Source organism: Scomber japonicus, chromosome 14 (assembly GCF_027409825.1).
Source record: "Scomber japonicus isolate fScoJap1 chromosome 14, fScoJap1.pri, whole genome shotgun sequence".
NCBI lineage: Eukaryota > Metazoa > Chordata > Actinopteri > Scombriformes > Scombridae > Scomber > Scomber japonicus.
The window spans coordinates 4594425-4609389 of record NC_070591.1 but is presented as its reverse complement, the minus strand read 5'-3'; the positions used below and the strand labels follow the sequence as shown (position 1 = coordinate 4609389).

The window sequence follows — 14965 nt, the reverse complement described above, 5'->3', positions numbered from 1 at the left end:
AGACAAAAACATGATAACTTACTGTCCAATGTGCAATTGCTAGTACTATCAAAAGAGTCTCATTTACCTCCTTAGTTTTCATTTCTTGCCTTTGCTCCTTCACTTTTTACATTTTTATTCTCCCCCTCTTGCTCTGCCAAGACGCTCATACACCTTTTGCCCATTGTGCAACAACACCGGCAGGCCAGCAGACTGTCTGTGGCTCCTTTACTGCTGAAGATATACAAGACCATTTCCACAAGAGGGCTTATATGAATCGAAACGCCAATGCTGACGTAAAGGGCAACACTTTCTACTCTCAGGACCAGAATGACTGTGTGGACGAACAACATTATATAATTAAGCAGCACCAGAACCATAGTTCCCACAATCCTTCGTTTTTCCTCAGGGGAGACTGAGATGGCAGCAGACAGCGATTTGAGGGTCTCAGCCAGGAAGAAGATGAGCAGGGGGAAGGGGAGGAACAGAAAGATGAAGAATGAAATGGCTCTGATGACAAAAGGAAATACGGAGAAGAAAATAGGGAAGCCAGTGATAGAAATAATCCAGATCACAACACAGACCAACACAGATGCCTTGATGCTCCGATTGCAGTGGTACCAAAGTGGCCAGACGATGATCAAATACCTGTAATATAATACAGACAAAGAGTTAATCTGGATATAATCAGATTCAGTGTATTCTGTGAGACTGTGAGAATGTGTCTAAATAATGCTGGAAAGACAGATAACTACCTTTCCATGGCGACACACACCATGAAGCCAACACTGGCAATCAGACCATAAGAATGCACCAAGAGTTTGATGAAGAAGGCATTGACGTTGGCCACAAAAATGATCATGCTGCATATCTGGATGAGGTCGGCAATGAAAACGTTGATGACGAAGATGGGAGTTATATTATTATTATGCACCTGCAACATATGAACATTGGTAAATATAAACATGTTTTAACCCCTATAAGGTACTCGGTCTGTGGGACTCATTTTCAGTTTTTAGCTTAAGAAAAATGAGACAAATAATATTTTTTTCAAACTAATATTCATTGGAAAACATTTTCGATGATCCCCCCCCCCCTTCACATTTATATTACATTGGGTTCACTGGACCCAGGTCTAGTGAAAGTGTGTAAAAGATCCAGTGTACCCTCATTTTCCCTTCCTCCTCTGTGTGTGTGTGTGTGTGTGTGTGTGTGTGTGTGTGTGTGTGTGTGTGTTTGTTTTTCTATCCTCGTGGGGACCGCAACCTGACATACTAACCTGTGGGGACCGATTTTTCCCTTGAGGACCGACTGCTTTAGAAAGGGTGGAACTGGTATGTGTGTGTGTGTGTGTGTGTGAGAGAGAGAGAGAGAGAGAGAGTGTGAGTGAGTGAGTGAGTGAGTGAGTGAGTGAGTGAGTGAGTGAGTGAGTGAGTGAGAGAGAGAGTGCGGGAACAGGTGCACACTGTGGGTGCACCTGCTCCCGCACAAGGTTGCAACATTGTTGTAAAATTGGAGTACCCAACACTATCTGCACCCACATTCCCACACATTTCACCCTCTGTCTTGCGGGAACCAATCTTGGGGACCTGACAATATAAATATTCCACTATAAATATAGATTCTCTGTTCAGACTACCTTACAATTGATTTTGGAAGAGAGAGAAGGTTTAGATGGCGACACAGAGGATGAAGTTTCAGAGTGTGACGATCACATCTCTGAAAAAGTCTGACACTGAGTTGGAAGAGGAGGATGAGCATCAGCCAGCTCAGAAGCATAAAAAAGCCTCAGGACCAGCCTCTGCACCTTTTGTATGGTAAAGTCTGGTATGAAAATGGCTGTGTTAAATGGGGCTAATGTGTTGTTCAGACAGATGTTAAGTTAAATTTCTAATAAAATTCAAATAAAACACTAGTTTTGGAAAAATCAACAAATGTACAAATGATCCTTCATTTGTACATTTGTACTAGTACAAAGACTAGTATAAATGTACAAATAAAGGATCATTTGTACATTTGTTGATTATTTTCTAGTTATGCCTGCTTTATGATGCATTTTCTTATTTTGTTGCATTTTAATTAAAAAAATAAACAAAAAACGAGAGATATTACTATTCATAAATGTGATTTAACAAAAGGTAAATGGAACAAATTTAACATATGTGTTGTTTATATTACTTGCAATGTGGATGAAGTAAAGATCTACTGAGTATTTTAACAAAAAAAGGTTTGATTATGTTGAATTAAAAGCCCCAAAATTCAATGACAATATAAGGGTTAAACTCCTCCTCTGGAACTACTTTCTGGTGTTTTCAACAAATGTATTGACATTTTGGTGAGATGCATTCTTCCCAAAATTTAACCCCTTACTGGTGTCTGAGATTGCATACAGACAGACATACCAGTTACAAATGCATTAATCTCAGTTATTACACTCACCTGGGAATACAGAGCATAGATGGCCAGTATGGTCAAAGGAAGGCTGATGATGATGACGACCAAAGAGACATAAAATAAAAGCTGTGTGTCTATCAGCATCCTGCCGTCATTATTAGTGCTGTTAGGTGAGGTGATGTTGCACAAAAAATCGTCCATTCCTCAGCAGGATCAGACCTGAGAGCAGGTCGCTTTTTTCCCTTTAAAACCAGAAATCAAACAGTTGTATCAAGTCAGAAAATGACGTATCTACAGTTTCTGACATGTAGAGCTAAATGTCTACTGTCCATACATATTGACAATAAATGACTTAGAAAATACTGTATTCAAATAATGCATATAATTACACATAAAATACAAATTAGTATATGTGCACACTATATAATAATGCAGAATCAATAACAGCTTAATATGTTTTAGAATGGAAATAATGATTAATCCATTCATGCAAGAAATGCCGTTCAAAGTGCATTACAACAAAATAAATGACATACAACGAATCCTCTGCTCATCAAAACTGTGTTTCATGGATGAGAGACACAAAGACAAATGAAAAGTAAATAGCGTCTGGCTTAACCACACTGTACTATAAATCTATTATTCAAAGCTGGCGGCATTCACTTTGCATTTGTCTGCTTGTCTCTTTATATGCACTTGTCTAATCTGTAGAGTGACATTAGCAATATCTCTATGCTATTGTTGTAATACAGAATGTAACACAGCTGTATTTGACTCATTGTATTTTCTCATTTTCTTTATCTTGTTGTCACTTTTACATGTTTTTATTTTCATTTATTTGTTACACACTAAAATTGTAATTAACAGAAGACCAAAAAACATAATCAAATGTAACAGGTTTTGGTTTTAAAGTAACTGTTATTATATATATATATCCATTGACCAGAGTTACCAATAAATAAACACTCGTACTTTTGTTTTTAAAGTAATGTGCCATAAAAAAATTTACCTTTGAAAGCTGCAGGACCTTCTGTATGCAGTGTGGTGTGGTGTTATGTTTCCTGCAGTTAAATAGACCACGATATATACAGTATGTTGAGCAGCTTCCTTATTATGTCATCTAACAAGGGGAGAAAAAAATGGGCAGGCATTAACATGAATATTACATCAGAACAGCTGATATAAGCAACTATAACATCGTCTAGTTTAAGGATGTTTTGTAAGTTGTTTTAGATTTATATGCTATTAAATGTCTGATGAATTCTGGAGATTGAGTGTGCTGCTTATTTATTACTCTACACCTCTGCATGATACTGGGAGGAGACTGTATATGATTGAGAAGTACATAATGAAATAACACATTACCTCTAACAACAATGACGTCCTCTAAAATGATCATAGTTGAACCTTAGGGGCATGTGTGGGATGTGTGGCCCTCCAGAGACCTGATCAGGAACGAGCAGCCACCCAGGCAAGCTGATCGGTATTCGGGACCCTCGGATCCCGACGAGATCGCATCCCACTGAACTCCACCAAAATCCCAAACCACGGACAGCTGGCGGTTCATCTTCTGAAAATCAGGCTGACTAAACCATCTTTCATTTAATCGGGCTGGTGTGTTCAAGTATTAATTTCCTTTAATCCCCTTTTTAATATCATTCATCAAGATTCATCATCATCTTTCCATTCATTAGAACATATAACATATAGTCATCTGTTTATTCTTCTTGTTTTGTTCATGAATTATATTTATCTTTTATTGATTGTTTATTGTATTGTTAGTTAATAAATCCCATATGATCATACTTGGTCCTTGTGTGTGTGTGTGTGTGTGTGTGTGTGTGTGTGTGTGTGTGTGTGTGTGTGTGTGTGTGTGTGTGTATTGATTTGAAGTGAATATCAGGATGGAGAATTAATAACTTCAGAAATTTGATTGATTCAGAAATGTATTGAGGTTTCTGACATGGAGGAGCTGAATACCAGGCTAAAGATGATGTCCTTATATTATTATATATAATATAAATAGTTTTACTCTGCTTGAGGAAAATTCTGAGTAGCAAAGCCTGATCCAGCTGTAGTAAATACAGCCATTGTTTCTGACCACTACAGCTGCTGGAGTGATGATACCTTCCTGGAAACATAGCTTTTCTTCCATTTGAAACAGAATTCAAACAGAAATATGAAGTCAGAAACATTATGTATCTACAATTTCTGCATGTAGAGATGTAAAGCAAAATGCCTACTGTACATATATACTGATGATGCATGATATACAACTTCCTGTATGCATACAATTCATGTAATTTTATCTAGGCATAATATGTAGTAATGCAGAATCAATGACAGGACAATATGTTTTAGAATGGTACAATGATTCATGCCCTTATTGCACTCAAACAAACAGACTCACTTGTATTTCATGGATGAGAGACAAAAACTAATAAAATGTAAATTGCGTCTGGTTTGACCACACTCTACTGTAAATCTCTTGTTCAAAGCTGGCTATATTCAGTTTGCATATTTGTTTTTTGCATGATTGTTTGCGTTTCTATTTTTATGCACTTGTCTGCAGGAACACACATTTTACCTTTAGTATTTTCTTAATTTCTGTACCTCATTTTAACCTAATTCTTTATGCACTACTGTAATAAAAAAAAGGGGGGAGAGGTTGTGAAATGAAATGTACCTCATACTGTTATATATATATATATATATATCCACAGCAACTTTGACAATAACTGTATGCTGTGTGATGATGTTAAATGTTAAATGCCCACCAGGTCTTTTTTTACATGTATGAGCACATTAGACGTAACATGCTGTGTGAGGGATGACAGTATGTAGGTAATCCATTAAAACTGCACAGTTGGCATCTTACAATTTTGGTATGGCAATTTGGAAACTTGAAAGCAATAATAACTTTATTTATATAACACTTTTCACAAACAGATTTACAAAAGTGCACAAATAACATACAGTAAAATAATGAAAGTCATTGGGGGGGAAAAGACAAGGTGTCAGTAAACAAAGCAAGTATAACAGATATGCATGTAAAAAAAAACCGAATGAATAAAAGTAAATGAATAAATGAAAACCAAAATAAAAACAGCAATAGAAAAATCACAATTAAGAATAAAAAGCAGCTTTATACTACATGCCTGATCTCTTGTCTATCTCTTAAGCATGAGCTTGAATAAATGTAAAGACAGTCACAGCCTCATGAATGTCAAGGCTAATTTCCCCTGGGTCAGTCACCAGAGTTGATCATTTGCTGATCAGTAGCTTTGCTCCGCTCGCTGCTGTAATGCTCCTGGTGGGGTAGGACACCAGCCAGTGGACGGAGCAAAACTGTGGTGCAGCCATACTGCAGCATATATACAGTTAGCTGTAATGGATGCAACATGTAATTATTTTCTGTGTTTATTTTCATGAAGACAAGAAATGAACGGTGTAAAAAAACATGTTTTTTTGGAAAGCTTTGAGTGAGTTCTTGTTTCCCTGAATCTCTATAATAAAGCTGAGGAGTGCAAAGCAAGCACAACCCCAATGCCAAATTGAAATGAACTGGAATCATCCTTTAACCAACTTGTATAAATAATACAATATAAAAAATACATTTGCTGTTGAAAGTGAGGGGTATATGAGGTCATTTTTTAAGAGACAGAGTTGCTCCAGAAACTTTGTTTTTATTGACTGTCAGGTGTCTTATTGTATGTCAGTCACCATCTTGTCCCTGAATTTCTCTCTTCTTTTACTCCGTTAGCTCTGTCTACACAGAGCTGACTGTCTACATGCTATTATCATTTACAGTGACGATCTGCTGCTATTCCTGTTCTGCGTGTCCGTCCTAGAACAACACAGAGAGGCTAAAATCTTGTCTATGGCCCATTTTCTCATGAAAACATATAGAAATACGTCTCCAAGAGGACTGAAGCAGATGAGTACAGCAGGGATAGTCGAAGTATAATTTTTTGTTATGCCACAAATTATGTAAGGCAGGAACATCAGTGTGTAATTAAGTAACACCAGAATCGTAGCTCCAACAATTCGTCGTTTTTCCTCAGAGGACACAGAGATGGCAGCAGACAGGCCTTTAAAGACACCAGCCACAGAGAAGATGAGCACGGGGAAGGGGAGGAGAAGGATGATTTCAATGAGCATGGTCTCACCAGCACAGAAAATGGCAAAACAGATAATGACCAAAGCTAAGACCCAGACGACGACACAGACCACCACTGAGACCTTCATGGGTCGTCTGAAGCGGTACCACAGAGGCCAGGCGATGAGCAAATACCTGTAATACAAGATAGAAACATAGATCATCTGAATATCATCCAGTATAATCAAGACCTCAATGATGATTCAGAAATATATTAAAGTAATGATCAGACACATGCAAGTACACATATAATGGGAAAACAGATATTTACCTTTCCAGGGAAGTACAGACCATGAAGCCAACACTGGCCATAAGACTAATGCCGTGAATGAAGAGGGTGATTCTGACCACAACATTGTTGGGTTTTCCCAACCACATCGCCATGCAACACAGCTGAAGAAGGTCAGAGATGAGGAGGTTGATGACGTAGATCGGAGCAACATGATTATGTTGCACCTGCAGGTGAAGATCAGTAAAAAAAAAACAAAGAAAAACACTTGAGTTGTACACATGCTGTTCTAAATTTAGTCATGTTTCTGAATGTTGTGTTCATGGACTTTTTAAAACAATTTCTCCCCAAAACAAATTATAAAGCAGTGTGTGTATCCACAAGTTAATCAAAGTTCAAAATCATGCCAAGTTCTGTTGTTGATAATTCATATTGATCAGACCAAGATATCTGTTCAATAGAGGGTTGACGAACAGGCCTTTACAATTAGGTTCACAACTAACAGTTACTTGAATTACTTATTTATGAAATACTCCCACATTTGACATCTGCCATCAAAGGATTTGACAACATTACATTTTTCTTATTGCTAACAAATCTTATGTGCAGAGCAAAAACACCAAGCATGTGTGCATGTATCCACATCTACGTTTATTGTGATCCTGAATAAGCTACAGTAACCAGGAACAAAACAACATATCATCTAGTGTGACTACTCATTGACATGTCCTTGATAGCTTTTGGACAACAGCAGAGGTCTACTGCGCTGAGGAAAATATACTAAGATATATCCGTTTTGGATACACACACCATAATTGTAGGTGGGATCAATTTATTGCTGATTTGGCGCTTTTTGCTGAAAATGAGACAAATGTAAAAAATGTCAGCCAAGTCCTTTAACCCCAAAATAAGATCATTTCACTGACAGACAAAAACATAAATATCTGATATAATGTACGCACCAGAGAATACAGATAGTAGATGGCCAGTATGATCAAAGGAAGACAGATGACGATGACGATCCAACACACAATATATAGCTCAGTTGAGAGCTTTAATACCTCAGAATCATAAGAGCTGTTGTTCTGTAACGTGTTGTTGCTGTACAGATCTTCCATTCTTCAGAGACCTATCAGGTTATATAGAGGAATAAAGTTTATAAAAGTTATAGGTACTATTTTACAATAAGATTATCCTAATAAAGGATTTATAAGGATATACGGTAAATTGGTGAGGGTTATTAATTAGCTTGTAAACTCTTCATAAACCATTAATTAACAGTTGTAAATGGGTTATAACCTTATTTCCCACACATGGAATCGGGGTCACTATCTGGTAAGATGAAGGCAGACTGTACGACTGCATTTTTATCCATCTAGGTTAAATAGACTATTAGAACTATTACTTAGCAACAACCTCTCTGTCTGCCTTCAACATGTAAAAAATGATGTAAGCGACACACGCATAAGTGTAAACAATAAGTTGGATGTCTAAATTTGCTTTCCAAATTTCAATAGTGGCTTGTTATACTGATTTGCAAACATCGATAACCTGCCTTTTAATACTATATGTATCCAGCTAAATGTTTATATGCAGCCTCAAAATACACTTAAGTAAAACCTAATGTCAGACTCTGTATTTTATGTTGTTATTTGTGTTGTACATTTCCTGTTTTATTTTGAAAGTCTAGTCTTCCACTGTGCTGTCAGTTTTACTTCCCCTCTTTGTTCTTCTTCCCACCTTAATTGATTACCTATTTGTTTCACCTGTGTCTTGCCTCCCTGTGTGTGTACATAACCCCGGCCCACCATGTCTTCCGGGCCAGATTGTCTTTGTTACCCTGTGTACTTGCTTTCTCATGTTGTTCATGTTTGTTTCTTTGTGTAAGACCGGTTTGTTTTTTGACCTCAGATTTTCTGCCTGCTCCTTGCCTGTTTTGTTTGCCTGATTCCTGCTAGCCTTTTCGTGTATGACCACCTGCCTCCTCTTTGGATTAAAGAACTTGCCTTACTGGACTTTGTACCTCTGCCTCGCTTCCCCTTCCTGCAACTGGGTCCACACTCACCAGCCGTTACACCTAAACTTTGGAACAAAGGATTGACACCTTCATAACTACTGTTCTCATCTGGCAGAGTCTTTGTGATTTTTTGCCATTACCTCTGCTACATACTGTCTATTCATATGATTTGAATCTTTCTGACTCTGTTTACCACGTCTGATCTACCTGACTTTGACATTTGTTTTTTCTATCTTCATCTTGTTTTAGTACAACAAATAAATGTCTGAGTGACCTAACCCTTACCCTAAATATCTGATTGATGTCTTAAGTCCATAAAAATCTTTCCTATCCATTGTACCCGGTGGGCGTGGCGATGTCCCAAATTTTGATGTTTTGCCATCAAACAGGACGTTTTTATAACTCCAGCATACATTGTCCAATAAGTACCAAATTGCTCACACATGATGAGGGTCCTGTCCTGAACTGAGTCATATATTGAGTCATAGTCGTTGTGCCAGCTACTGGACAGAAAGTCAGCCTCATGTAAACATCATCCGATTTACATGACATTTACATGTGTTCTCTACATTATATACAGCATGATACATACTAAGTGGGTGTTCACAAGTGCCACATTTCTGGACACAGGAAATGTTCTTTAAGACATTCTCTCAATATTCGATAAGAGCCCAGATATGAGTATGAAAACTTCTATGTGCCCGTGATGGGGGTGCATGGGGGTGTAAGGCCCCATTCAATGATGCTTGCAGCTTTAATTTTGTTTTATTTTCTCCCTAATTAAAACACCAAATGAATTTGTCCACAGATATAAGGCAATACTGAAGAGTGGCATGCCATTGACTGAAACACTGTGGTGTCTACCTCTGGTGTTGGAGAGTTAGCTGTTGGGGTCCTGATGAGTACCGGCAGCTGCTCTGAAACAGTGGAGAAACTCTGATGGCGTTATATAAGAAGTGCCAGGGACTGATTCAGGGGGATGTTGAATTAATTAATAAATTCTCATTAGCATCGCTGGATGCTAAGAAACATCAAGATAACATGTACTATCAGTGATAACCACGAAGACTGCACAGCACAAATACAGCAAACTCAAAACATTACACAACATTACACACAGAAATTTGCAGTTAACATAGTAACTAATTTCAAAGATTCAGTCAAATGTCAGATACAGTATATACATATATATTTCTTAGCAAAGTGATAGCATCATTGTGTAAATGCTCTTCAGTAGTAAGTGAACACATCACCTTTCTGACTCTACATGTGCGTGCACCAATACCTCTGAACTGTCTGTTAAAAACAATAAAGAGATAAATGTAGCAAATTTACCTTTGAAAGCTGCAGGACTGAATGACTTCTGTATGCTGATGTCTGTTTCTGTCCTCTGCATCCAGCAAGTGTGCACAATATATCCGCTGTGTGTTTGGTGTATGTGGACAGATAATCTACATCTGTATTTGATACATATCATGGTGGTTACTTGATAACCAATGTCCTCTCTACTTTTTTTTCTATCTCTCTTTTTTTTTTACACTTACTAAGTAAGCTTATCTATGTGTATGAGGAATCCGACAAAAAGGAAAAAGGGTAAGCAAGCATGAATATAGTGTAACTAACACATCACAAAGTGCTTCACAATAAAAAATAAAAAGACGATAAGAATAAAACACTCTGCCTGGTTAGGGTTAGGGTTGGGGTCAGTCGTGTCTTCAGAGCTTCATGCTTGCAACACTTTATCTTCCGTTTTAATCTTAATTTTAGGATGTTGCATAATAACATTTGCTACTTCCCTAGCAATGTGACACATGTGACTCTGCTTCCTGTAAGTTTAATGTTAAGGTCAATATTTGACACATACAAACTTGTTATCAGATATTGAGTTTTTCTAGATAAATATATATTGCATACTGTTTGCCTATGTTTGTGTGTTTTAAACACTAAAAGTAAAGTGAGGATGCCTTCACAAATAATATCATTAAATAAATAGATTGGAAATAAAGAGCAAAAGCTTATTAAGTTCATGTATCTGCAGAGACTCTTTCGTCTGCCTGTAAATTATTATTTTCATATTACAACCCCGGCAGTAGGTGTGTAGCCCCAAGCTAATAACAGCTCATAGGATGTGAGGTCAGGACTCGAAGCATAGTGACCAGGTTACATCTGTCCTCGTCTTGTTTTGTTCTCCTCAGTGTTGCTCACTCTTTTTATTCACACTATAGCTCACTCAACCTCTCTTTCTCTCTCTCTCTCTCTGTCTCTCTTAATCACAAAGTTGGGGAGGAGGCTTTGAATACTGCAAATACTACAAACACCATTCAACAAAATCAACAAATCAATCAATCAATCAATCAATCATTATTTATCTATAGCGCCAAACCATGTTGCCATTTGAATACTGCAATTTGGAAACTTGAAAGCAATAACAATTTTATTTCAATCTCACTTTTCAAAAACGTGTTGCACACCCATAAAATACAGTAATTTAAGTCACAGCAAGAAGACAAAGGTTTCAGATAACAAAGCACATATTACACATATGAATATAAAAATCAATGCAAATGAGTAAAACACACACACAGAAAGTATATGAATAAGTAAAAACCAAAATAAAAACAGAAATACAAAAATCATAATTACGAATAAAAAGCATCTTTGTACAACATGCCTGATCTCTTGTCTACATCTCTAGCATGAGCTTGAATAAATGTAAAAGCAGCCACAGCCTCACACATGTAAAATAATGATCTGCAATCTGTCCTGGATGTAGATCCCTTCTACAGAAACCTGTTTTTTGTTTTTTTTTAACTGACTGTCAGATGTCTTTTTGTATATCAGTGACCATCTTGTACCTTTTCCTTCCTATTTCTCTGAATTGCTCCCTTTCTTTACTCTGTTAGCTTCCTCTCCCTACTTAATTTTAAAGAGACAGAGCTTCTACAGAAGCATTTGTTTTTAATTGACCGTCAGGTGTCTTATTGTATATCAGTGACTCTCTTGTCCCCTTTCCTTTCTATTTCCCTGAATTTCTCTCTGCCTACACAGAGCTGACTGCCGTCATGTTATTATCATTTACAGCAATGATCTGCTGCTGCTGTGTTTCCATCCTGCAACAACACACTGAGGCTAAAATCTTGTCTATGGCCCCTTTTCTCATGAAAATATACAGAACCAAGTCTCCAAGAGGATTGAAGTAGATTAATACAAAAAGGTAATTCATAGTAATACCTAGTGTTATGCCAGAGATTATGAAAGGCAGGAACAGCAGTGTGTAATTTATCAACACCAGAATTGTAGCTCCAACAATTCGTCGTTTTTCCTCAGAGGACACAGAGATGGCAGCAGACAGGCCTTTAAAGATCCCAACCACAGAGAAGATGAGCACAGGGAAGGGGAGGAGAAGGATTACTGCAATGGGCTTGAGACTATCGCCAATGAATACGACAGAACAGATAATGACCGAAGCTAAGACCCAGACCACAACACAGACCACCACTGAGACCTTCATGGTTCTTCTGAAGCGGTACCACAGAGGCCAGGCGATGAGCAAATACCTGGAATACAAGATAGAAACACAGATCATCTTAATATCATCAGTTCCAGTATAATCAGGATCTCAAGGATGCTTCAGAAATATATTGAGATTTAATGATCAAACACATGTAAGTACTAGGGCTGTCACTTCTTATTTGAAATTTGAACATTATTTTGAATGTGGGGTTGTGACAGTTCCTCTGCTTTGCTGCTCTTGTCACTGCTGTGTTGTGTCTGCAGACACCTGGGGTCCGTTCCATAGGGGCAGGCCTTGACTAACAGAGAAATAGTGCATGGGTTGAGGTTGTTACTGGACCTTAATCAATTAACAGAAAAAGAGAAACGCCTAGACATGCATCCACTAAACACAGCTTAGTTTACTTTTATGACATTATTTTAAATGTACCTATCAATAACCAATACCTTTAAAACAGCGCTTCCTACCAGTTAAAAGCATGGATTTAAATAGTACATCTCTTATCCAAATATTTTTGCAGTTGTTCAATATTTATGAGGCTGTTATTCTGTCAGGCCTCAATGTTCAATATTATAAACACACACAGACACAAATACATACACATATATATAATTAAGTTGACTATGTACTCGACTTCAGGGCTATGTATGAATGTATATATATATGAGTATTAAGTTAACTATATATATGTGTGTATATATATATTTATATTATTAAGTCGACTTTATGTGATCTTTATCTTTCAGACTAAGCCTGACAATTAGCCTGGACCAGGTTAGTTTGCCAGCATAAGTTGCCATGGTAACTGAGTTTGAACTATGTTGAGTTTGTTTTATGGAACCGAATCTGCTGGAAAATGAGCCAGACTAATGAAATAAACCTGGTTTATTTGGTAATCCTGGACCCGGTGTGCCAGGCTCTCCTCTCCCCAACACACTCCTGCATTGCTTTCTTGGTTCATTTATCTTGTCTCACAAACACACACACACACACACACACACACACACACACACACACACACACACACACACACTCACTCATCCACTTCCTAGATGACTGGTTTTACAGACTAACCCTACCTAGCTGTTGTTTCCTGTTAATTTTCACTATTATGTTTGATTAAATTTACTCTTGCACTAATGAATACCTGTGTGACTCCACTTTTATTGCCACAGTCTAGACTCTAGGGGTGAAATCAATCTATCAATGCACTAAGGTACTGTTAATATGCGGTTGTTTTTTCATGGAGGATAATAGTGAGCAGAGCTTTAATGAACAACTACAACACTAAACCATCTGAAGAGATGCATGTGGAAGTATTTTGGGTTCAAAGTCAGGATCAAATATCAGGCTATTAGTCCACTCTGTAAAACATGCTAGCTAACCAACCCACTGAGCCAGTGGAGGTGGAGGCAACACAGAAGAGCAGAGCAGCGCCAAATGTACAACCTCATTTGACTGCATATTATTCAGCACACTCAGTCTGGTGTCAGCGACATTCATATTAATACATTAATTGCAGGTCTTTACAATTTTGTTCAAACATTTTTGAAAAAGTGACAACCCTAGCAATACACACATAATAAGAAAACAGATAGTTACCTTTCCAGGGAAATACAGACCATGAAGCCGACACTGGCCATTAGACCAATGAGGTAAATTAACATGCTGATGAAGAACAGAAGACGCTTGGGTTCTCCCAACAATATGGCCATGCAACAGAGCTGAATAAGGTCAGAGATGAGAAGGTTGATGACGTAGATTGGAGCAACGTGATCATCACGTATCTGCAGGAGAACATGAATAGAAAAAGCACTTCAATTGTAAACATGCTGCTCTGAACTTAGTCGTGTCTCTGAATATTGTGTAAATGGAATTTTAGGATTGGGCAACATCTTGAAATTATTTGATTAATTCAAATGACTGTTTGTGTACAATAATGAGTTATTACAAATGAACAAAAAGGTTGTTTTAAATCAAAAAGTAACACACATGGTAACTAACCGTATCAGTCATAATAATACTACTAAATAATAATAATAATAAATACTATAAAAACCTGATCATTAAACCCCTGATCATTAAAGTCTATTGATTGATCCCTATATAAAAAACTTCAAAAAAGTTAAAAATTATCCCATCTATGATCTACTTTGAGTTCTGTTGTTGAGAATTCCTCATATTGATCAGACCAAGATGTTCAAAAGAGGGTTTATTAAAGGGCACCTGTACAATTACATTTGAAACTAACAGCAACAAATGTGCAGAGCCAAACCACCAAGCATGTGTGCATGTATCCAAATCTGTTTTATCTTGATCCTAAATAAGTTACAGTAACCAGGAACAAAAGAACATATCTTCCAGTGCGGCTGTTCATTTACATGTTCTTAATGGTTTTTGGTAACAACTGAGGTCTACAGCACAGAGGAAGATGTATCAGGATTGATTTTGCTGAAAATAAGAACAACATAGAAAATTGCCAACCAAGTCCTTTAACTCCAAAATCTATTAAGATCCATCACTATATAATATTCAGTATAATGTACGCACCAGAGAATACAGATAGTAGATGGCCAGTATGATCAAAGGAAGACAGATGACGATGACGATCCAAAACACAACACGTTCCTCAATCGTTTTCTGGAACGTGTTGTTGCTGTACTGTTCCTCCAT

General features: G+C 37.3%; 3 protein-coding genes across 3 annotated transcripts; all 3 read right to left on the bottom strand.

Annotated features, from left to right (window-relative positions):
* Positions 1–71: 71 nt before the first annotated feature.
* On the bottom strand, positions 72–3940 carry LOC128373295 (mas-related G-protein coupled receptor member B4-like). Its single transcript, XM_053333584.1, has 4 exons — positions 3819–3940; positions 3383–3434; positions 735–913; positions 72–627 (listed from the first exon to the last, which is right to left on the bottom strand). Exons 1-4 carry the CDS (start codon positions 3938–3940, stop codon positions 72–74), a joined length of 909 nt encoding a protein of 302 aa, XP_053189559.1.
* Positions 3941–6196: 2256 nt separating this feature from the next.
* Positions 6197–7879, bottom strand: LOC128373294 (G-protein coupled receptor 4-like). Its single transcript, XM_053333583.1, has 4 exons — positions 7724–7879; positions 6804–6988; positions 6319–6667; positions 6197–6220 (listed from the first exon to the last, which is right to left on the bottom strand). The coding sequence occupies exons 1-4, from the start codon at positions 7877–7879 to the stop codon at positions 6197–6199; spliced, it is 714 nt and encodes a 237-aa protein (XP_053189558.1).
* A 3939-nt stretch (positions 7880–11818) lies between these two features.
* Positions 11819–14965, bottom strand: LOC128373293 (ovarian cancer G-protein coupled receptor 1-like). The gene is made up of 3 exons (XM_053333582.1): positions 14843–14965; positions 13895–14079; positions 11819–12335 (listed from the first exon to the last, which is right to left on the bottom strand). Exons 1-3 carry the CDS (start codon positions 14963–14965, stop codon positions 11819–11821), a joined length of 825 nt encoding a protein of 274 aa, XP_053189557.1.

Bases quoted from the DNA above. Each gene is read 5' to 3' on its own strand.
- LOC128373295 (XM_053333584.1), bottom strand. From the start codon at position 3,940: ATGAACCGCCAGCTGTCCGTGGTTTGGGATTTTGGTGGAGTTCAGTGG. The intron at 3,435-3,818 runs GTCTCTGGAGGG...ATTTAACTGCAG, and splicing joins GGCTGCTCGTTCCTGATCAG to GAAACATAACACCACACCAC. The intron at 628-734 runs GTAGTTATCTGT...ATTATATTACAG, and splicing joins GTGTGTGTCGCCATGGAAAG to GTATTTGATCATCGTCTGGC.
- LOC128373294 (XM_053333583.1), bottom strand. From the start codon at position 7,879: ATGGAAGATCTGTACAGCAACAACACGTTACAGAACAACAGCTCTTAT. The intron at 6,989-7,723 runs GTGCGTACATTA...CTTCACCTGCAG, and splicing joins TCTACTATCTGTATTCTCTG to GTGCAACATAATCATGTTGC. The intron at 6,221-6,318 runs GTACTCATCTGC...GTGTTGTTCTAG, and splicing joins ATACTTCGACTATCCCTGCT to GACGGACACGCAGAACAGGA.
- LOC128373293 (XM_053333582.1), bottom strand. From the start codon at position 14,965: ATGGAGGAACAGTACAGCAACAACACGTTCCAGAAAACGATTGAGGAA. The intron at 14,080-14,842 runs GTGCGTACATTA...GTTCTCCTGCAG, and splicing joins TCTACTATCTGTATTCTCTG to ATACGTGATGATCACGTTGC. The intron at 12,336-13,894 runs GTAACTATCTGT...CTTGTATTCCAG, and splicing joins GTCTGTATTTCCCTGGAAAG to GTATTTGCTCATCGCCTGGC.